The sequence below is a fragment of the Dipodomys spectabilis genome, unplaced genomic scaffold (assembly GCF_019054845.1).
Source record: "Dipodomys spectabilis isolate Male_0828 unplaced genomic scaffold, ASM1905484v1 ptg000054l, whole genome shotgun sequence".
Lineage (NCBI taxonomy): Eukaryota > Metazoa > Chordata > Mammalia > Rodentia > Heteromyidae > Dipodomys > Dipodomys spectabilis.
Window position 1 is genome coordinate 6,452,941 of NW_024870731.1, and position 23,513 is coordinate 6,476,453.

Sequence of the window (23,513 nt, forward strand, 5' to 3'; positions counted from 1 at the left end):
GACACTATGTTGAAAATGAGCAATATAACTTGTGGTTGGGTACAGGAGGGAAAAACTGGGAGGGAGCAAGGGAAAGGATAACATTGTCCAAAAAGAAATGTATTCTTCACCTGATTTACATAGTTGTAACTTCTCTGTACGTCATCTTTATAATAATAAAAATAAATAAAAATGTATTTATTTAGTCTTCTTGAAATTCAGTTTATTTCTTTTCTGTTGGTCGTGGGACTTGAACTCTGCGCCTGGGCGCTGTCCCTGAGCTCTTCAGCTCAAGGTGAGTGCTCTGCCACTTGAACTACAGAGCCACTTCTGGTTTTAATTGTAGATAAGATTAATTGTAGATACTTTCCTGCCTGGATTGGCTTTGAACCTCAATCCTCAGATCTCAGCCTCCTGAGTAGCTAGGATTACAGGTGTGAGCCACTGGCACCTGGATTGTAATTCAGTTTCTATATGAGGTGAAACTCATTCTTCTCCCACCTCCATCCTTAGTGGACAAAAAGCCAAAAGAAGCAAAATTAGTGGACACAGCTGTAGCTTTTAAGCAGAGGAGTGAGAGGAGTAAGAGGAGAGGCCACGAGTTCTTTCTAAAGTAAACCTCTTAACCTCATTTACATTTTTCCTAACAGCTGTGAAGACCTAAAAGCTTATAAAGCGCTTGTTGGAATGATCTCTCCGTGAACAGTTTTTAGAACCATGGCCTGTCTACAAATCCTTCCTCTGTCAGACGACAAGTTTCAAGGACTGCCAATCTACATCTGTCTAAATTCCCAATGGTAGCTTGGGGCCCCCAGCACTGTGCATGACACTGAGGTTCCCAGAGGCATCTCAGCAGAAACTGTCAGTATTGAATAATTCTCACTTTCTATCCACATTACTGTGGTCAGCTGTCATCGTCTCAGAGGAACATGGAGAAAGAACGCCCTGGGCACCAGCCCTGCTAAGGGGACAGGGATGGCATTTTCAGAAGACACAGAAAGGTGAGAGACAGTGAAGTCCAAGGGCTTTTTTTTTTTTTGGTCGGTTGTGGGGCCTGAACTCTGGGCCTGCGCCCGTCCCTCATCTCTTCAGCTCAAGGCTAGCGCTCTACCACTTGAGCCACAGCGCCACTTCCAGGTTTTTCTGCTTATGGGGTGCTAAGGAATCGAACCCAGGGCCTCATGCATGCAAGGCAAGCACTCTACCACTGAGCCACCTTCCAGCCCCCAAGGGCTTGTTTTAAGCAAAGAGCCAGCTTTTGCTTTAAAGGAATCTCAAAAGCAAAGTAATTGTGCAACTATCTTTCCCCACTCTTTGTTTTTTTTTTGTTTTTTGTTTTTGGGTCCGGTCGTGGGGCCTGAATTCGGGGCCTGGGCACTGTCCCTCAGCTCTTCAGCTTAAGGCTAGCGCACTACCGCTTGAGCCACAGCGCCACTTCCGGCTTTTTTCTTTTTGTTTATGTGGTGCTGAGGAATCGAACCCAGGGCCTCAGGCATGCAAGGCAAGCGCTCTACCACTGAGCCACCTTCCCAGCCCTTTCCCCACTCTTTGGACCAAGGAAGGCTGCTGCACTTTCTACTTGATTACCCAGCCAAGCTTCACTTAGGGCTGAAGACTGAATCAGAGGAACACAGAAGGCCTCAGTTTCCAAACTTAAGAGCACCAGACCCTTCTGATCCAAATATGGGCCTATGGGTAAAGAGGTGGAGTCAAGCTATGAGGAGACAAGGGAGCCTCAGTGGCCCCTGAGTCCTAGCTGTTACACTTCAAAGGGAGGGGGGGGGGTCACTTGTGGGGATAGGTAGCTTTCAACCTGCCCTAACCCATTTTCTGCTGAAGGAGTTTGAAATATTTCAAAATGTCACCAACTATAATAATCACCTCCACACACACCTAACCCCCAAATCCCTGCAAATGTATTACAGATCTACAGATCAGCCACATTGTTGCTAACAGGTATCATGTGCTGATGCTTTGGACAGATGTGTACCCGCTCCCCGTTTAACTTGCAGCAAGAAGGACTGAACCAGGGTCTTGCACATGCTATGTAAGCACTCTACCATTAAGCTAATAACTCCAGTTGAGCAGAGGTCTAGATCTCACAGGAAGATGCCATGGATAGGTGATAGCTCTGTGACTGAGCGTGCCTGTACATAAATAATCTCACAACCAAGTACCCTAAAATGTATATGCCTGAGCTTGATGAAATTCCTAGCCAGTTACTAACACTTCTGCTTGGCTCATGCTAGGGCAATGTGCTTATCAGTGGGGGCATTAACCAGGGAATCAATTACTGTCACTGAGACTATCACCCAAGTGTGATGTGGAAATGCTGAGGCTAAGGGGCCTGGTATAACTTTTATTGTTATTATTGTTATTATTATTATTATTTTCGGTCATTCGTGGGGCTTGTCTCTCAGATCTTCAGCTCAAGTCAAGCACTCTACTATTTGAGCCACAGAGTCACTTCCAGTTTTCTGGTGGTTTATTAGAGATAACAGCCTCATGGTCTTTCCGACCCAGGCTGGCTTTGAACCGTGATCCTCAGATCTCAGCCTCCTGAGTAGCTAGGATTATAGGCATGAGCTACCAGTACCGGCAACTTTTATTGTTTTCAGATAGGGGCTCCTCTTACTGAGTCTAGGCTGACCTCAAACTTGTGACCATCCTGCCTTGGCTTCTTGAGTACTGAGATGACTTTTATTTTATCTTGGTAAATGGACATGCAAACATGGGTCAGGCATATTATTTGTGTTTTGACTTGAGACATTCCTCACAGAAAGATTCAAATGTAAACTTTAAGAGAACTCTTAAGACTATACGCTGAAAAGAAATCTGTTATCATTCATAATCTCATTCCTTTGCAGCTAAAACTATGGAAATAAGTTGAATATTAAAACAACAGTAAAATGGCAACAATCTCATTATCACCCCTAATTTGAAACTCTGAAAAACATCTTTGTAATAGCTAAGTGGCTTTGAAATAAGAACATAACAAATTGCCAGGCTCCAGTGGTTCATGCCTGTAATCCTAGCTACTCAGGAGGCTGAGATCTGAGGATCACGATTCAAAGTCAGCCTGGGCAGGAAAGACTGTGAGACTGTTATCTCCAATAAACTACCAGAAAACTGGAAGTGGCTCTGGCTCAAGCGGGAGAGTGCTCACCTTGAGCTGAAGAGTGCAGGGACAGGACCCAAGCCCAGAGTTCAAGCCCCACAACTGACCAAAAAAAAAAAGAATATAACACATCATCTTTCAAGAGAATTGAGTATCTTTCTTTATTAGGAAGCCCAGTATGTAGTGAGCTATGAGCCATCTCCTAAGTTCTTGACTTCCTTTCAAATAGGCCCTGTTAGCAACCTCCAACTCACTAAATAAAGCAACTGGGGCATGGAAAAGTAAAATGACTGATATGGGATAAACTGCTGCTGGAAAGAAGCTAGGCTGGAAGATAAACTCGGCTCTGGCTGTCTCTCCATCTAACCCCAAATCAATCAAAGCTTAAATGTAAGAGCTAAAGCTAAAATTCTTAGAAGAATATGTTATAAATGATTTTCAGATATAATAACAAAAACACAAGTGACCAGAATAATAAGTAATAGATGAATAAATAATTTTTCCTTTATCAGCCTTTAAAAGTTGGCTAGGTGTGGTGGCAGATGCCTATGGTCCTAGCACTTGGGGAGTTGTGGCAGGAGGATTTTGAGTTCTAAGCCAGTCTGAACTACATAACAAGACCTTTTCCTCCCTGCTAAAAACAGTAGTCTGAACTATATTAAAAGGCTTTGTTCTCCTACTGAAACTTTTACACATCAAAGGTCACTATCAAGAAAGTAAAGGCTGGGAGATATAGCTCAATTGTAAAGTGTATTAGTAGCATTCATGAAGCCTTGGGTTTGATACTTAGCACCAAAAAGGGGCCAATAAGCACATGAAGAGACCAACATTACTAGTTGTTTTGGAAATGCAAGCCAAAACCATAACGAGAACAATGTCACACCCATTAGAATGTCTAGGATTTTAAAGAACGAACAACAAAGTGTTAGAAAGATTACAAATTAATAATAAGAAAAAAAAGAGAACCTATACACTGCTAGTAGGAATGTAAAAATGTAGCAACTCTGGCTACATTTTTGTACTATGCCAGTTCCTCAAAAAGTCAAGACAAAGTTACAATGTGACTTAGCTTCCATTTCTGAAAAGCAAATCCAAGCCACCTATAGTGTGGTTGAAAGCCAGCCCATGCAGGAAAGTCTGTGGGACTCTGATCTTCAATTAACTACAAAAAAAAGGGGGACTGGGAAGGTGGCTTGGTGGTAGAGCGCTTGCCTTGCGTGCATGAGGTCCTGGGTTCGATTCCTCAGCAAAAAGAAAAAAGCCAGAAGTGGCGCTGTGGCTCAAGTGGTAGAGCGTTAGCCTTGAGCTGAAGAGCTGAAGTGCCCAGGCCCAGAGGTCAGGCCCCACGACCAGACCCCCCCCCAACCAAAAAAAGCCAGAAGTAGAGCTATGGCTCAAGTGGCAGAGTATTAAGCCTTGAGCACAAAAACTTAGGGACAGCGCCCAGGTCCTGAATTCAACCCCCTGAGTTCAAGCTTTAGAAGCAGCATGTGTGCACGCATGCATGCATGCATGCACGCACAGAGATGTACATAGTAGTCTTACTGTAACTACAGTTTCATTTTTCTCTGGTTTAATCACACCATGCAATCAACAACCATTAAACAGAGAACTCCAGGGGCTTGAACTCAGGGCCTGGGCACCATTCCTAAACTTTAGTGTTTGAGGATAGCGCTCTACTACTTGGGCCATAGTTCCACGTATAGCTTTTTGTTAATTTTATTGGAAGTAACAGTCTTATAACAGTCTTTCCTGTCCAATCTATCTTCAAATCATAATCCTCATATCCTAGCCTGCTAAGTAGTTAAGATTACAGGTGTGAGCCCCCAGTGCCTGGACCAGAAGTAAATAACTCTTACATTTTAAATTGCATACTATTCTGAGAACCATAAGGAAATCAACTGTTGTCCTGCAACATGAACCAGACCTGTGTCCAGCATACTAACACTACATATATGGTATATGGCCATCTCAGTTACCACAGGAATGAAGTACTTGTGTTCTAGCAACCACGTCTTCTCAATGCACCACTTCTGGCTTTTTCTGTTTATGTTGTATTGAGGAATCGAACCCCGAGTTTCATGCATGAGAGGCAAGCACTTTTACTGCTAAGATACATTCCCAGCCCCTCAGTAACCGTTTCAAAGCACCAGAGTAGTGATATAGCATAGGAAAATCTTTAAATGCTTGCTTAAGTGAATCTTCTATCCAGAAAATTGTTGAGAAAGAATAAGCTCCTGCCAGTTTTGCTGTCACTTCTGACTGTCAATTGTAGCCAGAAGTGGAGCTGTGGCTCAAGTGGTAGAGCACTTGCTTTGAGCAAAAAAGCTTAGCAACAATGCCTAGGATCTGCCAGTCCCAGGCCTGGCGGTAACAGCAACAACAACATCAACAACAACTCCAAATGCCAATTGTGAGCATGATGCATGAAAAAGTGCTCAGTATTGATAGTATAGATAAGAATAGATGTCAGTGGCTGACAGCTGGGTGCTGGTGGCTTATCCCAGTACCAGCACAAACAAAATTTTTTAATGGCACAGACATGTACATGTACATCTCTATGCGTGCATGCATGTATGTATAGAAAGAAACAGTATGACAAGAGCTCAATACCATCTATGATTTTAGGCATCAATTCAGTGTTTTGGAATGTATACCCCATGGATAAGAGAGAGTTAATGTTCACAGCAGCATTACTCCTAACAGCTCAAAAGCAGAAAGAAGCTGGGCACTGGTGGCTCATGCCTATAATCCTAACTACTCAGGAGGCTGAGATCTGAGGATCATGGTTTAAAGCCAGCCCTGGCAGGAAAGTCCATGAGTCACTTATCTACAATTAACCAGCAAAAAAGCCAGAAATGAAGGTGTGCCTCAAGTGGTAGAGTACCACCCTTGAGCAAAAAAATCTAAGTAACAGCTCCCAAGTCCTGGAGTTCAAACCCCAGTACTGGCACCAAAAAAAAAAAGGGGAACAATCCATTCATCAACTGATGAATAGATATGGATGGTAGATAATGTGGTACAATAGTCACTCCTTATCCATGAGGGATCTGTTCCAAGATCCTTGGTAGGGGCCTAAACCTGACGTTAATACCGGACTCTTTATATATTATGTTTGTTTTTATCCCAAACACACACATATAATGAAGTAAAATCTATCTAATGGGTATATGAAGGTATTAGCAATTAATACTCAAATAGAAGCCTAACAATATATTATAATGTGGTCTCTTTCAAAGTGTCTTCTATTTTTACCTTTTCACTTAAAGAAAGCCACTTTACAGCTTCTTGATGGTACATCCAGATTGCTAGAACCACTCAGGAGCTTTGGGGCCATTATTAAATAAAGAAGAGTTAAGTGACCTGTATACAGAGTGGACTCAAATCCAGAGTGATTCATGTCCTAGGAGGGATAGCAGGAATTTTCATTGCACTGTTTGGAATGATACATAATTTGAAACTTGTGAATTACTTTCAGAATTTTTCATTTAACATTTTTGGACCATGGTTACCTATGGAATTGAACCCATGGAGGGCGAAACCATGATAAGGACTCCTACATTCAGATACTATGTGACAATATGAATGGACCTTCAAAACAAGACTAAATAAAATCAGTTACAAAAAGCTACATGTTGTATGAACCATTTATATGTGGTATCTATATTAGGCAAAACTGAGAGACAGAAAGTATGTTAGTGACTGACACAGGTTGGGGTAGGAGTGTAGGAAGGGTTAAAGTTCTGCTAATGGGAACAGGGTTATTGGGGGCGATGAAACATCATAGAATTAGATTCACAATTTTGTGACTATACTAAAAACTACTGAATGTACACTTTGAAAGTGAGAATTTCATGGTATGTGAACTTCAATTAAAAAGGAATCCAAGTTGGGTGCTGGTGGCTCACGCATATAATCGTAGCTACTTAGGAGGCTGAGATCTAAGGATCATGGTTTGAAGCCAAACTGGGCAGGAAATTCTGTGAGACTCTTATCTCCAATTAACCACCCCCCAAAACAAAAACAAAAACACCTAGAAATGGTGCTGTGGATCAAAGTGTCAGAGTGCTAGCCTTCAGCAAAAACAGCTCAGGGACAGTGTCCAGAACTTAAGTTCAAGCCCCACAACCACCAACAAAAAGATATCCATACCATAGCCAAACAGGGTTCTCCGAGTCCATCCTGTCCAACGCTAGTTACACAAGAAATGAAACACATCTTAACAACTCCAGAGGGGACACTGATGGTACAAAGGTTAAGAGAAAAATTTATAGTGACCCCTTAGAAAAGGATAACAAAGCTATCAGAACCCATTTGTTCAATCCAGTGGTTCTTTTTGTGTTTGCCTTTCCTGGTGCTTTGGTGCTGTCATGAGCTTTTGTGGTCAAGGCTAGAGCTCTATCATGTAAGCCACAGCTCCACCTTCTGGCTCTGAACCACGATCCTCAGAGCTCAGCGAGGATTACAGGCGTGAGCCACCAGCCCCTGGCTGCCTGAGCATTTATGGTCAAGGCTAGGACTCTACCACTTGGGCCATTGCTTCTTTTCTTTTTGGTGGTTAGAGTTAAAGAGTCTCTGCTCACTTTGGCAGCACATATACTAAAATTGCAACAATTCAGAGGTTAGCATGGCCCCTGCACAAGGATGACGTGCACATTCATGAAGCATCCCATAATAAGAAATGTCTCATGGACTTTCCTGCCTAGGCCAGCTTCAAACCATGATCTCAGATCTCAGCCTCCTGCGTAGCTAGGATTATAAACATGAGCCACTGGTGGTACTTTTAACATTTTTGTTTCACAATGACAAGTTGTCCTTTCCAAGTTCTGACTACTTATCTCCCTACCTGTTTACCTATCTATTGACAATATCTTGCTAAGTGGCCTAGGCTAGCCTTAAACTCATGATCCTTTTGCTTTAGCCTCTGAATGCTGGGAATACAGGCATGTGCCACCATGCCATGAGGTTTGACAACTTATTCTGATACTAGCAGCCCATGACTATTACACTATCCAGAAGGAAGAGTGCTCTACCACATGTCTCCTATGGGAGGAAGATGTCTATCCTTAGTCTAAGTACCCTGATGATGTGCCTTAAAATGGTAATATTCTCCCATAACAGTCTGATCCCTTACTTAGTCTCAAAAAGAGTCTATGCCAAGTGTCAGCTGTCTCTAATTCAACCTCACTTATCTGATGGGAAACCTACCTTAAACATCCACAGAGCATTTCTACTAAACAAAATGTCCCTTGGTAGAAGAAAATCTTGACCACAGTTAGTTTAATTAAATTACGCACATACCAACGTATGTGCTTTTGCTCACAGCCCACTCCATCTTCTAATCTAAGGGTCTAAGTCCAGCCTATTTTTCAAAGTTGAGCTTTATGGCTTGCTGCCTCAAGTGGTGGTTGTGGATTTATAGACAGGGTAAAGAACTCCAAGAGGAACTTACATAGAACTGAAAATGCAGGAACTGGGCCAGCACTCTGGGGGCCACGCCAGGGAAGGCAGCCAGAAGTGTTTGGAGGTACACTTCCAGATCCTTCTCCCTCTTCTCCACCAAGCTTCTTGAGTTTTTGCCAATAATTTTTTTGGGTGGAAGTAGATTTTTATCAATTTTTCTCTCTGCAACAAGCTGTAAGAAAACATAAGTATATCAACCACAGACCAACAAGTTCTGGTCTACATAAGACTAAAGTTAGCAGACAAGAGCAGGCACTGTCACAATTTTCTCAGCCTTCCCACAGTAGTACTAGGATTCGTGACCAAACTAGAGCACATGGCATTTGACCTCTTCAAATCCAATTAGTATTAGAAATACCAATACAATTACAGATGAGGAATTGCACCTAAAGACTTTGGAGATACTCAGAAAAGTGGTATTTCTGGGCTCCTGAAATGTCCACCTCTTCCAAAGCATTAAGAAATCCAATGGAGGCGATGGGATGTCATAAAGACTCTCCTACTGCAAATCATCCAGAGAAAGGCAGCAAAAGCAAATAAAGAAATGGAATCACAGCCAGATGTTAAAGAATAGACTCTGCAATTGCTGTATTAAGTAGAACAAGTTCAAACCTGTCCGGTCCCTGGAAAACAGTCTCATATTCAAGAAGGGCAATTTTTAAATAAAAACTCATATGCAGATTAGAGTTAAATTCCTAGGATCCACCAGTTCTTTTGTCAGTTACATTAATAAACTACCTTTATTTCCTTTTTTCTTTTCTGGATTTTTGTTTTAATAGATGTGGTGGTGGTTTTGCCCTGAAACTAATGTGTTGCACAATAGGAACTTGGTCCCAAGGTCCCAAGCCCTGAGAGACAAGCTCCTAGCTACTATGGGTTACCTTTTCATGCAAGTCATGGAAGTCACTGTAGCGGTGTTTGACTGTCCATTCATGGTTGCCATCTGTGACTTGGATGATATAAACCTAAAAGAGGAAAATGACAATCCTGTGGCAAGGAGAACTAGACAGTAACTACAGACATTCAGATACCTCCTCCACTAATAGCAAAGTTGGATACCCTTCACTAACTGACTGTGCACTTGACCCTTGCTGGCCAGCCACAGACTCCCTTAGCCTCTTCCACAGCCCTAGCTTTAGGACAATGAGGCACACATGAGGCAAGGCTGTGGCTTCTTTTGTTAAGGAATGGAAAAGGTGACTCTACAACAATAAGGCGTCTCCTTGCTTTTGCCTCCTGCCTCTAGGTAACTCAAAACCCTACTTGAGCAGTGAGCAAGGCCTCCAAAGGAGGCAGAGCAGGTCAGGTCTGGAAGGACCAGCTTTTCTGCTGTACCAGTTTCCATGTGCTGACTCCATCCTAGAAGCAAATCTTTGTCAACCTTTTCAACTGGCTTGTAGCTAGGACTTCTGCGGAACAGAGGTTAAGGCACTAAGAAACTGCTGGGGGGAGGCAGTGATAGGTAATTAGCCCTACCACAAGGCAATATGGTTTAATGGTTAAGAAATAATTGAGTCCAAAATTTGTTTCTGCTACTTCCTGGCTGTGGCTTATGTGAATGACTAGGAGCTCTTTCAGGCGTCAGTTCCTCCATCTTAAAACCTGGTAGGCTTAAGGAGCAAATAAGGAAATACATATAAAATGCTTCATGACACCTAACAAAAGATAGATGTGCTAATAAACATCCGATTTACACACTCAGTAACAGAACAGAGACAGACTGCAAGTCACCTTCTTGCCTCCAGTATGGGAGGAAAACCAACAATAAAGAGAGCTTTTAAGAGAATGACTCTCCAGCTGAGTATAGCCGATGAATGACGGTCTGTCCGCCATCAGTTCAGGATCTTCATCCTTAGCTCTAGACCAGTCCCTGGTCTTAGTTTACCCACCTCTCTTCAATAGGAAAAGGGGAAGAGGAAATACTCAACTTAGCTGAATCCTCTAACCCTGAAAACCAGCTATTTTTCCAGGGTTGGCCTGTTGCTTAAATATCAACCCCAGCCTGTCTTCCATCCTGAAGGATTCCTCTCTTTCCTATCCAGGAAAAGAAAAAGAGCCAGAGGAAGACAGGAGACAGGGGAAGGTCAGGATAGGGGCCAAGGAGGTGTGGCACAGGCTGGACTAAGGCCCCCCACCCACTCCCCACTCTCCTAGAACAAAGAAAAGGAGGCTGGGAGGGGGTTCACTGAGTCCCTACCCCAGGGTAGGGCAGCCTACTAGAGTCCTAGGCCTGGCATCCAATCCCCAGTAGACTTGGGGGTTGGGGGGGAACATCCTATCTTACTGCCTTGGGGAACTACCTCCCTTTATTATCCTCATTCTCCCTCACTGCCTAGAAATGTGTGTTGGCTGTTACTGCCAATCTCGCCCCCACAACCCAAACCCACGAAGGTTTGTAAAATCTCGACTTCAGGCCTGAGCTACAACATTCCCCCCTCCCCCCCCCCCCAGCCTCGCCCTTTAACCCACCGCGGAGCTCCACTCCAGGCTAGTTCTGGTCTCCACCCGACCCCTCAAGGGCCTTGGGCCCGATGGGACTTTATCTTCTCCGCTTCCAGACCTAAAACCTGAGTCCCCTTTCCCAATTCCCCGCGGCCAAAACCCGCGATCAAAGCCTGGCAGGCTGCAACCCACCAGGCCTGGAGGATCCCCGCCCAGGTACCCATTATTCCCCAGATCCCAGCGAGTGGATGCTGCCTTCCAGAGTAACCCCTTGCCGAATCCCCGCCCCGGGCGGGCCACCCCTCCCGGGACCTACGGGACCAAGACCCGTCCTCACTCTCGCCCCCCTGAGGCCCCCATTCACGCCACAGCAGAGAAGGTCCTCCCGGCTGCGGGGCCAGACAGACCCCTCCTCAAGCCCCCTGACCCGGACTCCGGCTTCCAGCCCCCACCCCCATCTCGGGTGCCTGCGCCCCCTGCACACCGTGTACGTGTCCACGAGCTCGGAGCCCACTACGCGAGCCTCTTTAGCCGGCTCGGCCTCCCGCTCGGGCCCGAAGCTGCGTGCCGCGGCCGCCATGTTCCCGGCTCCGTCGCTGCCGCCGCCCGGCGCAGGACTGGCAGCAGCAGGGGGCGGGGCTAGCGTCCCCCCAGCCCCCTGCCCCCGCCGCCCCCCGCCCGCGCCGCCATCTTGGCCCTGCTGTCTTTTTCCCTCGCCCCGCCCCCTCGCCGGACCCCTCCCCGACCCCCCCCCCCGGCGCTTGACAGGCCCGCCCCCGGCGCGCATGCGCAGCCTGTGCGGGCCTGAGGGCTCTCTTGCGTAATTGCCGGGTTGTTTGGTCTAGCTACGAGGCAAAGGCCACTGGGGTCGGTACTCGCTCGCTCCTTGGTCCTTAAGAAGGGATGGCAGAGGCCATGGGCCTCTTGCTCTTCGGGCAAGATAACCGAAGCAAGTCCCTGCTCCCGCCTAGCCTTACCTTTCCCCCTGTGGAAAAAGGGCAATTAACAACACTTCACCCGGCTGTTCCTTCTCCAAGGAATGAGCTAGACCAGAGCCCAACAGGGCCGGAATAACAGCTTTGCTTTGCTTTTCCTTCCTTCCTTCCCCTTCCTTCTTCCTCCTTTCTCTCTCTCTCTTTCTCTTTCTTTCTCTCTCTTCCTTCCTTTCTCTTTCTTTCTTTTTCTTTCTTTCTCTCTTTCTGTCTTTCTTTCTTTCTTTCTTGTGACAGTACTGAGATTTGAACTCAGGGCTTCCTGCTTGCTGGCAGATGTTCTACAGCATGAGCTAGCTATGCCTCCATGCCCTTTAGATCTGGTTATTTTTGAGATAGGATGCAGCTTTCCACCCTCATTTCTCCACAGTCTGAACCCCAGCCTATTATTTACACTGCACAACCAGACACTGAGACTTTTCTTTTTTCTTTCTTTTCTGTCTCTTTCTCTCTCTCTCTCTCCCTCCCTCCCTCTTTCCCTTCCTCCTTCCCCCCTCTTTCTTTCTTCTTTCTTTCTTTTGTTGTTGTTGTTATTATTATTGTTGGTTGATAAAGTAAAATTAGACTTTGCCAGAAAACCATGCAGACATCCAGGTACAGAGAAAAAAGAAAGGTTTATTGCAGGGAAAGGGGCAGGCAAGACCTCTTATCATAAAGGAGAAGTGAAAAGAAGTGCTGGCTATTGTCTGAGGTGACCTACATAACCTAAGAGGTTTAGGAGGGGCTAGAAGGGGCTAGGAGGTAGAGACCCAGGTGTGGACTTCAGGGCCAGGGGCTCCATCATGGCGGACTAGGATTTATGGCTGCTGCCCAAATAAATAGTAGATAACAGGCCCTGCAACTGCCTAGACCTGAAGGGATACTCTAAGGGTCTCTTGTTGACTTATATGGTGGTAGCTGCCCCAGAGGAGTGCCATCCCAAGGGAAAGGGGGTTGGAGGCTGATTATTTGCTGCCTTTACTAAATGGGCCTAGTGTTGCCTAGAAAGGGGGCACGCTAAGCTGTGGAGAGGGGAAGAGTGTAGTAAGCTATGGAAAGGGAACTCATTTCGCTAATATTGGTCATGAGCTTTTTCACTCAAGACTAATAAGCTGGGCTGGGAAGGTGGCTCAGTGGTAGAGTGCTTGCCTTGCATGCATGAGGCCCTGGGTTCGATTCCTCAGCACCACATAAGCAAAAAGAAAAAAGCCAGAAGTGGTATTGTGGCTCAAGTGGTAGAGTGCTAGCCTTGAGCTGAAGAGCTGAGGGACAGCACCCAGGCCCAGAGTTCAGGCCCCACAACTGGACCCCCCCCCAAAAAAAAAAAAAAGACTAATGAGGTTGCACTTTGAGTCATAGCAACACTTCCGGTTTTCTGGTGGTTAATTGGAGATGAGAGTCTCATGGACTTTCCTGCCCCAGATTGGTTTCCTACTCAGCCTCCTGAGTAGCTAGGATTACAGGTGTGAACCACCAGTGCCCAGCATGCTGAGACTTTTCTTAGTCTCTCTGACACTCTGAGGTCTCTGTCATATTCACTCCTGGAGACCTGAGAGAATTGATTCATGTCAAGGACAAGACAGGAGAACTGGTGTGTTAGTGGAGGAATGGGATCTGTATTGAGTAGGGTTGCAGGCTGAGAGAAGGGGAATGTGCTTTCCATTGGGCACCAATGATATCTTGCCAGAGTACAAACCAAGAACTGCATCCAAGAACTACAGTGCTAACCCTTAGAAAAACAGACCTAGAAGAGGGAGGTGGCATTTCAAATGGAGGGTAAGGAAAGAGAGCCTGGCACAGATGAGGCTCTGTGGGAGTGTTTGTTGAATGACTCAAGCCCAAAGTGAGCACGGCTCCCTCTGGGGTGATGGGAGGTCTGTGCACGGCTCCTTTGGTATCTCTGGCTGAAGGGCTCTAGACTTCTCTGTTTTGGTGTGTCAGTGACTTCCTTACAAGTGCCATATGACTATACTCGGATCCTGGTTTTTGAGGCTGCTTATGGCAGGGCCCAAGAGTCCTAGCCTCTTCATGTACTATCCAATAAGCCACATCTTGGGGGCAAATCAAGCCCTCAGGAATCCTCCTTTATCTTATCTGGAAAGTAGGGGTGATAGCACCTACTTCCCAGGTTGGATGGAAGGTGGAGCTGCTGCTGTGTATAGGACAGAGCCTGGCCTGAGGCTTACTACTTTCCAGCTCTGACCCTGGATTTATGTTTTCATTCATTCAAGAAACCTTTCCTGAGATTTCCCTGTGAGGTATGGGGAACAGAGAGCAAGAAACTTGGTCCTTGAAGCCCTTTATTGTTCCCTGTCCTGGGCAGAGGATACAGGAACTCAGGCCAGGCTTAGATCACTCAGGCCAGGGGAGGGGGTGGAGGATACCACATGCAATGGTGGGCTGGGCTGGGAATGTGGGGCAGGGCTATTTAAGCTGAGGCTAAGTGCTGGCTGGCAACTTCAGCAATCTGTCCTGTGAGCTCCAGCATGGATGACATTTACAAGGCTGCGGTGAGGGACTGGCCTGGGCAGGGCAGGGGAGGGTGGACCCACTGGAGACCTGCGTAGCTTAGAATGGGGAACAAGGTCACCTAGGAAAGTGATGGGGATCTAAGAGAGACCGTTAGATATTTAGCACAGGCCTTTGGGAGAGTGGAGCTGGTATTCAGGGGTGCAGAGAAGATGAGGGGCTCAGAGTCTGAAGAGAGGCTATTGAAATGGTACAGGGGGAAGTTCCAGCTTTTAGTATCCTGTGTCCCCTTCTAAGTGTCTGCAGTTTATGTCACTGTCCTTTGAGCAAATCTCTGTATTTGTAGTTGTTGTGGGGCTCTTTCCCGGTCTTCTATTTGAAAAAAAAATTTCTGAACTGTCTCTCTGTGTCTATTGCCTTCTCCCCTCGTGTCACCCCGTTTCTGCTTCTTACATTTTGCTTCTCTTCATCTGCTGTCCCGCTCCAGCCTCTCAGCTGGCTGAACTACTTTAGAGGAGATTGTGAAGAGGGCATTGTAAAGAGAGGCTGCCAAGCCTGAGTCTTGGGCTCGGGAAGGGGGCTTTTGACGACTAACATCGAGAAAGATTAGACTTGGAGAGAACTAAGGGCCCAGCTCTCACATGGTCTGGAAAACTTGGGGTTCAGGGCTTTGGGGATGAAGATAAGGATTGGAGAGCAGTCACCTCAAGTCTTTATAGCCTCTTGAGATCACTGGGGGGGCGGGAGGGGGCTTCAGATGCTATTCTAGACTGGGGGGAAGGGTTCCTCCTCCCACTCCAGAGAAAAGGACATCCAGGCACAGACAGCTGTCCCAGGGGAAACACCCCTCCCTTTAGCCCCTAGAATGTGGCCCCACTCAGGAGGCTGAGAAGGGCTACAGCTGACTCCAGAGGCAACCCTGCCTATCCTGCAGGAGCCCATGGAGCTGGGGAGGAGGGAGGCAGCCCTCCACCCAGTGCCCATAGAAGGCTTGGAGGGCTGGGGACTAATTTTGGCTCCTGAGGCAGTACAAGCAGCCTGAGAGCCTGATAAGGCTGCCCCACCCCCTGCATACCAAAGTCCCCAGAACAATCACCAGGTTTAACTTTGTCTCCCTGTTAAAAATAGTCCAGTGGTCATCCTGGTCAGGTTACAGTGGGTGGCTTTGCTCATCCCTAACATTGGTTTTATTGTCCCAACTTGAAGGACAGCTGTCTCTCAGGCCATGCAGCTTGGGTTTCATTAGGGTGGCCCAAAGGGCATAGAGTGTTATGTGGGGTCACCTTGGACATGGAACTAGTACCCACCTGTCAGACTGACCCCAAGCCCAGCCTCTGTGAGGCTAGCTGGGTAACTTTATGGCTTTGGAGGCAAGAAAGGAGGTCTGAGGCCCCTATTCCATGACGTGGAAATGACCACCTCTTTCTGGCTTCAGTCTTCCTTCCTGGAATGGGTTAGTTTCTTCCACAGCAGTTAAGGCCTGAGTCTGAGTCTCAGGACCCCTTTCCTTCTCCAGGTAGAGCAGTTGACAGAAGAGCAGAAAAATGGTAAGTGTTCTTGTCAACTGAGGAATGGGGTGGGGGAGGGAGGGGGGAGAGGGGCACCTCTGGGGAACAGGCTGGAAGAGCATGGTAGGGGATTGAAGAAAACTCCAGGCTGAAAGTCCAAAGCTGTGATCCCCTTGCTGTGACCTCAGAGACCTTTTAGAAGGAGGTGGGCATATTGACAGGTGACCTCAGGGGTCTGACCTTCTGAGTTCCTGTCTGGTGAGCCCTGGCTGCTGTGTCTCCTCACATGGTCATTGGACACAGAGTTTAAGGCTGCCTTCGACATCTTTGTGCTGGGTGCTGAGGATGGCTGTATCAGCACCAAGGAGCTGGGCAAGGTGATGAGGATGCTGGGCCAGAACCCCACGCCAGAGGAGCTGCAGGAGATGATCGATGAAGTGGATGAGGATGGTGAGCCCCTCCATGTCTTTACATCCTGTTTCTGTTTAATCAGGAGACTTTTTTTTGTCCCCAAGCCTCAGTCTTCTTATCTATAAAGTGGGCACAGTGGCCTAATGAGACTCATGGAGTTGGTGTATGTGAAGGGTGTTGCTTACAGTATTAACTGAGGTCTAACAGCTGCACTGCCCACCCAGGCAGTGGCACAGTGGACTTTGATGAGTTTCTGGTCATGATGGTGCGGTGCATGAAGGATGACAGCAAAGGGAAATCTGAGGAGGAGCTGTCGGACCTCTTCCGCATGTTTGACAAGTGAGCACAGATACTTGACTTCTTGCCCTGACCCATCTCCCAATGCCCCCATCTTACCTTTTCCCCTCACACTGACCTGCCCTAGTTTCTGAGGTCCTTCTTGCCTTCCTTGCAGGAATGCTGATGGCTACATTGATCTGGAGGAGCTGAAGATGATGTTGCAGGCTACAGGTGAGACCATCACAGAAGATGACATTGAGGAGCTCATGAAGGATGGCGACAAGAACAATGATGGCCGCATTGACTATGATGGTGAGTGGGTGGAGGGAAGACCTTCCCACTTCCCTGTGGTCAACATTCAGCCTGGCCTACACCTCTGATCCATGCCTGCCTCTCTCTCCACAGAGTTCCTGGAGTTCATGAAGGGTGTGGAGTAAGCTGCTGACCTCTGCCCAAAGCTGCCAATGCCCATCTTCCCACTCCAGACAGACTCTGGGTTGGGGCAGGAGGGCCAGACTCTCTAGGCCCTGAGCCTGGCTGTGTCCTTGACCCCTGGCCCTCCTCACCCGCTCCTTACCCCTGTCCTGGAGAGTGCAAATAAAGCCTTGTTCCTTGGAGGTTTAGTGTCTGGCTCTGATCCAAGTCCCAGGGCCAAGGACTTTTCCTGTTGACCCTATCCTAGGCAGGCTGGCTGCAGAGGTGCCCTCCTTTGTGCCCTATCTGCAGCAATCGAGCCTCTGGAGACCATGGTAGCCCTGGAGCCCACATTTTAGCAATGCCCTAAGGCATTACTTTAATCAGCCAGGATGGCAATCTAGAGGGCCCCTACTTGGGGAGTACAGTTAGCTGCAGTAAGCCCTGAATGCCTCCTAGCCCTGCAATCCTAGCAACTTCTCAGCCCTGGATAAAGTGATGTTAGATCCTTTGGAGTCCAGCAGATCCATAGCTGCTCTAATCCATTTCTTGCTCATATTTCCCATGAGCAGCCTTGATTCCCAGGCTGGAGGGAGGGGAGGAAGAGCATATAATCTTCTCTGCACTGCATCACCCATTTCACAGATGTGGTCATCTGGTGACTTTTTGGGAAAATCCAACATCCAACCTCTAGGCAAAGGCTCTTGTATCATGGATCAGATCTAAAACTGGAATTAATTTCCAGTTCTTGTGACCTTCAGAGACTGGCCTCCAGCCACCAGGCCTCCATCCCTGACAAGGAAACAAACGCCTGATGAAGTGGACGAGGATGGTGAGCCTGGAATACCCAGGCTAGAGTGGCCCTGAGAACAGTGCTGTTGGCCTTGAGGGTGGGCTCCATGTTTCAAGGAAGTGGAGGTGTTGGTAATGATGCTTGCAAGAGAGACAGCTGCCACGGTGACCCAGGCTCTAGCCAGAATGTCAACAGCTGTCTTTTCTCCACCCAGCTACCCTACTGCTTCTGCACCTGTGCCCAAGCCCGGGCATTTTCCAGACAGGCTGGGCATTCCAGAGACAATCTTGGAATTCTAGAGATTCCTCTGTTGGAAGCCAGAGCTGGAAGAAGCTGTCTGGTCCCTGGAAAGATCTGGGAGGAGTGGAGAGGGGACTTCACAGGCTTGTCCTCAAGAAGCCTGGGGATCTCTTATGCCTATATTGACACCTAGAGTGACACTGGAGGAAAAGAGGGACCTCAGTGGAGGACCTGGCCTGCCACTGCATCATCCAGTGGTTTGATTACTCACACGTCATGTGCCTAGCATGGGGCTGGATGCTGGAACATGTCAGAGTGAGTCCAGTCTCCAACCTGTGGATTTTCTAGTTGACTCAGGGGGATGAAGAGGGTTATGATTGCAGGGAGGAAACTAGTGTGGCAGAATAGAGTTATCCTGAAAGGCTTCTAAGAGGAGGTGACACTCACTGAGCAAGACTTGAAAAATGTCAGGGAATCAGCCATATGAGCAACAGGGGAAAAGACTCAGTCTCTAGAGCAAAAAGGCAGGGTTGGGTTGGAAGCTCCAGCAGCCTTAGAGAGAGGGGAGCAAAACCAGAACCCGTGAGAAGCCCGGCTCATGTGAGGGGATGAAGGGCTTTTAGATTACAGAGGAGAAAAGGCTGTGGAGGAGACAGGAGGTTGGCTGGAGGCTGGGGCAGTGGTTCTCAGCACAGTAGATGCTGGGGTAGAAGGGTAGAGGGGGTACACGGACCCGGGGCATTATTTGCAACCAGAACTAGAACTCACAGGATTGACTATGCAAGGTAAGGAACTATGGACAAACTACTAATTCCTGAGAGATGAAAGCCTAAGTGGGCACAGGTTCAGCATAGGGTTTTTAGGAAGTGCAGGTTACTTTGCATTAGTTGTTGTTGTTGTTTTGTCGGTCATGGTGCCTGAACTCTTGGCCTGGGTGCTGTCCTTCAGCTCTTCAGCTCAATGCTAGCACTCTACCACTTGAGCCACAGCACCATTTCTGGCTTTTTTCTGCTTATATGGTGCTGAGGAATCGAACCCAGGGCCTCATGCATGCAAGGCAAGCGCTCTACCACTAAGCCACCTTCCCAGCCCCTTTGCATTAGTTTTGTTTTCCCCTTTAAATAATGAGGTAGCAAGTTTCTTGAAACTGGAAGTAGAGTACACACTCCAAGAAGGAGGAGGGGGTCCCTAAGCAGGAAATGGGTTAGGATCAGAGGGCAGTTCTTATAGTACAGGGCTCCTTCCATACCTCCTCTCCTGGGCTGTGCACTGATTGATGCCACCCGGATCTGTTCATTGGTTGAGCAGGAACCTAGGGCATTATGAGAAGAAGCATTACAATAGACGACTTATCAAGGATTTTTTCCCATCTTGAAATTTCAGAATTGCAGAAATGTTGCAAAAAATGGTATTAAAAACTCTTGATATACACTTTAGCCAACTTCCCCAACTTTTAATCAGATAACCAGATCATAGGACAAGGATCAAATCTGGTATCTTAGCATGTGTACAACACTACTAACACACCTTCAGACATTACTGACATTTTAATCGCCTTGATAGAGTCCTTTTCCTGGCCAGCTAATGGAGATCCCAAAGATGACACTGGCACAACCCAGCTCTCTGGCTCCTGGTTCCTTCCCAGTCTGACTCAGTCTTTCCTCATCCTTCAAAACCTTAGTATTTTGGAAGCACTAGGGGTTGAATTCAGCGCCTCATGACTGCTCACCAAGCACACTATAACTTGAGACACATCCCTAGGCCAGTATTGGCACTTTGGAAGGATAGAGACCAGTTACTTAGTCTGGGTTTGTCTTGTCTTGTCTTTTCTTAGAATTACAATCAGGTGAGGCATTTTTAATGGGCTGACCATGGGAGCGATGGAGAGGTTTTGCCTGCATTAAAATTGAGATGTCTCTGGGACTGGCTGGTGGGAAGGTGGGGGCCCACCAGAAGCACAGGACAGGGCAAAGTGAGAGGTGTGAAGGTTGTTATCATCAGAGTTAGGAACGCTTTCCCAGCTTTGCTCACAAGTGAGATTCCCAGGGAAAGTCCATAGAGAGGAGGTAGAGGATTACATGTACCCAGTGGGTAAGAGAGACCCTAGGTGAACAAGAAGGGAAAAAAGTAGGCATGGATCCATGCGCTGGTGGCTCATGCCTGTAATCCTAGCTACTCAGGAGGCTGAATCTGAGGATTGAGGTTCAAAGCCAGCCCAGGTAGGAGAGCCCACGAGACTCTTATCTCCAAGTAACTACCAGAAAACTGGAAGTGGAGCTGTGGCTCAAAGTGGTAGAGTGCTAGCTTTGAACAAAAGAGCCAGGGATAGTGTATGGATGACAGTGAATGGCCCCAAGATTCAGAAGAATCCAGGCCTTGGTCTTGTGGAAAGGAGAATTTCAGTGGAGCATTCAAGTGTGAACCCAATTGGAAAGGGCCTAAGGGAAGATAGTCCAGGTTGAGAGCCTTTAGCTTGGGGTCCAGGGAACTGAAAGAAGGCATGGGGTTTAGGGAAGTATGTTGGAAGAGGGGGCAGGAATGATTTGTATGCCGAAGACAAGCTTGTATGGCAACACCTCAGCACAGCATGGGTGGTGCAGAGGCAACATAGATCAGAGCCAGAAGCTGTAGGGTCTTCCTCTGGATGGGCAGTGTATGTCAGGGCTTGGTTGTAGTGTTAGCTATGGATCCAAGAGGGATGGGAAGAAAGGGTAAGCTGAAAAGTATGGGGGGGGGGCGTCTGAAGCAATGAAGGGCAGATAAATGTCTCAGCAAGTTTTAGCACTGGGGGTTTTGAGTGGAGTCAGTGATATCCAGAAGAAAGTATATTCCAAAGAGACATAAAAAGGCCATGTCCTTGAGGATGAAGGGCTGAGATGAGGAGAGCAGGTGATTGGCAGGGCAAAGGGTAAGCTGATGAGATTGGGGAGGGGGAAAGAAGTCCACTGTGATTAAAAGAGGAGGGGGATCAGACCAGCTTACAGAGTTGCTCTTTATATTCTCATTATAAAGGTGATATAGAGAGGGGTTACAGTTACATAAGTCAGATAATGAGTACATGACTACATTTCTTTTTTCTTTTCTTTGTCACTTGTGGGGCTTAAATTCAGGGCCTGGGTGGTGTCCTTGAGCTTTTTCACTCAAGGCTAGTGCTCTACCACTTTGAGCCACAATGCCATTTGTGGTTTTCTGGTAGTTAGTTGGATGTAAGAGTTTCATGGACTTCCCTGCCCAGGCTGGCTTTGAACCGCTATCCTTAGATATCAACCTCCTGGGTTAGTGAGGATTACATGCATGAGCCACTGGCACCTGGCTATGAGCACATTTCTTTTTGGACAGGGTAATGCCTTCCCTTGTTTTGACTTCTTTCTAGTTTTGCCTCTCAAGGCCATGTGTGCTAGTGTTAGGGGAAATGAGAACTGTCATGGAGGGGCAGCGGAGGGATGAGCTCTGGCTCTCCCTTCATCAAGTGCCAGGGAGTGGGGCAGGTTCTATGAGAGGCAGAGGAGATGATGGCAAGTTCTCAAGGATTCTGTGAAGGATACTGAAGGAGATAAGGAGTTGTGCAGGGAGCCTGACTGGAAGGTTCATCTCATTCTCTAGTAGAGAAGGGACCCCATGGAATGTTCACAAGATCTGTTCTGCTGAGGTTAGTAGGAATGTTGCTAGGAGCAACCACTCTTTCCAGGCATGTGCACTCCAGAATTCCACGCAGGAATGGCTTGACTATGACTTGCCACGAATCCACATCAGAGCACCTGCTATGTGAACATACACATCACACATAGCACGTGCAGGCTGGTGGCTCACAACTTCCACCAACTCACGGCTTGTTGCCACCTATGCGCATCCATCCATATGCTTTGCCTAGATATGCTTCATCCAGGAAGCCTCCTTTGATTCCTCACATCAAAAGCAATTACTAGAGGATCTCCTACTGCCCCTGCTTGGAATTTTGTGGTTGTCTGGTTCCTACCTCCCTCCTCAACAGGCTGCAATTTTTGTGGATGGTCCTGATGTCCCGCTACCCAACACCCCCCAGGCAGGGCCTGACTTCCTGATAGACAGCTTTGGGGTCTCCTGCAATTCCCTCATTATCCACTAGATGTCACACAGCGCCCATGACTGGGTCCATTGATTGGCGACTTCAGGGTACCTTGGGTCTCTTCCACTAGCAGTAAGAAGCCTTTTGGGATGGTCCTTACTCTAGTCTTTAGAACAGAAAATCAGTCCATAGAGGGAGAGGACATGACTGAGGCCATACCAGTTAAGAATCTGGGCTCCTAGTGGGTCAGAGTGTTTCCACCGTGTGGTATGGGCTGCCCCACCCACCCTGCCATTGTAGACACAGGCTTCCTTCCAGCCTTAGCTGGGGGCTCGGCTGACTGGAGACCCCTGGAAAGCTGAGGAGTGCTTGTACTTCCTGCCTCAGTTGGTGGCCTCATGCTGGCTGAAGATTTGTTTGACTCAATCTCTAGCTGTACATTGGCTCCAGCCTGGGCTCTGTGCCAAAGTATCTCCTCAGGGAAATGGAGGCAGAGGGGCTCCACACTACCAAGGATATAATCATCCCACCCAGTGTATGATCACCACCATAGCTGCTTCTGTCTTAGTACCACTTGCTAGTTTATAAAGCCCATTTGTTACATCCAAGGTCCCCAGCCCTAGGCACTGACCACAGACATAGAGAGTAAAGAGCCTTGGCTAAGGTTCTCAAACAGAGCCAGAGGTGGATAGGGCAAGCCCAGTCACTGGTCTCTCTGAGTACTTTCTGGATCCTTTCTAGATAAGCACCTCCCTCCCCCTACACTGCTGTGAAGAATATGCATGAGTCCCAAGAAAGAAGACAGGGAGACAGAGCTGGGGATCCTAGGTTCTTCTCAGGTTGACTCAAGGGCCAATTTGTTCTTTCAGGGATCAGGTGAGGAGAAAAGATGGGATCCATTAACCTCTACGAGCCCCCAAAGCAAAAGAAGATTCCAGAAAGGAGAAGAGCAGAGCTGAACCTGTTCTCAAACTATGTAGCCTCGACCTGCTCATTCCCTCTCTCTCTATCACCCCCATGTTTCCTGACTCTCACCTCAGGGCTCCAAACCTCAGGAGTTTCTAGAATCCTGGGAGCTCTAATTTTAATTCAGGGTTGAAATCTTAGTGCTCAGAGTCTCAGATTCTAAAAGTAGGTCTGGAGTAGAGTGAGGGGATCCATTTGGGGGTCAGAGGCATGAGCTCCTCTGAGACATTCTGCCTCTCATTTGTCCCTCAGTCCTGTCTTCCGCCTGGCCCTCATCCATGGCTCCTTGCTCTGCTCCCCAGCAGAGTGCAGGGCAGAGGGAGTAAAGTGTGGCAGAACCATGGTTGGAGGGCTCATGGGCTCTGGGAACAGCCCACTGCTGACCTGCTGCGCTCTGGGCCTATACCTCTGAAGG

At 47.5% G+C, this 23,513-nt stretch overlaps 2 protein-coding genes and 1 non-coding gene across 6 annotated transcripts in view; 2 read left to right on the plus strand and 1 right to left on the minus strand.

Moving 5' to 3' along the window:
- Positions 1-23,513, minus strand: part of Nisch (nischarin) — a 60,816-nt gene that overhangs the window by 24,744 nt on the left and 12,559 nt on the right. For 3 of the 4 annotated variants that reach the window (XM_042679894.1, XM_042679893.1, XM_042679896.1), the window contains exons 1-3: positions 11,487-11,673; positions 9,442-9,525; positions 8,550-8,732 (exon numbers count right to left, since the gene is read on the minus strand). In XM_042679894.1, the coding sequence (XP_042535828.1) occupies positions 8,550-8,732; positions 9,442-9,525; positions 11,487-11,582 (363 nt within the window). In that variant the 5' untranslated portion in view covers positions 11,583-11,673. Of the gene's footprint in view, positions 1-8,549; positions 8,733-9,441; positions 9,526-11,486; positions 11,674-19,336; positions 19,400-23,513 lie in introns of those variants that run through there. The other variant, XM_042679895.1, reaches the window with a different exon arrangement.
- LOC122108267 lies at positions 7,673-7,776 on the plus strand. Its single transcript, XR_006147508.1, has one exon. It is a non-coding gene; the product is annotated as a U6 spliceosomal RNA (small nuclear RNA).
- Tnnc1 (troponin C1, slow skeletal and cardiac type) lies at positions 14,421-17,249 on the plus strand. Its single transcript, XM_042679899.1, has 6 exons — positions 14,421-14,483; positions 15,959-15,989; positions 16,254-16,400; positions 16,586-16,700; positions 16,816-16,952; positions 17,046-17,249. Exons 1-6 carry the CDS (start codon positions 14,460-14,462, stop codon positions 17,075-17,077), a joined length of 486 nt encoding a protein of 161 aa, XP_042535833.1. The 5' UTR covers positions 14,421-14,459; the 3' UTR covers positions 17,078-17,249.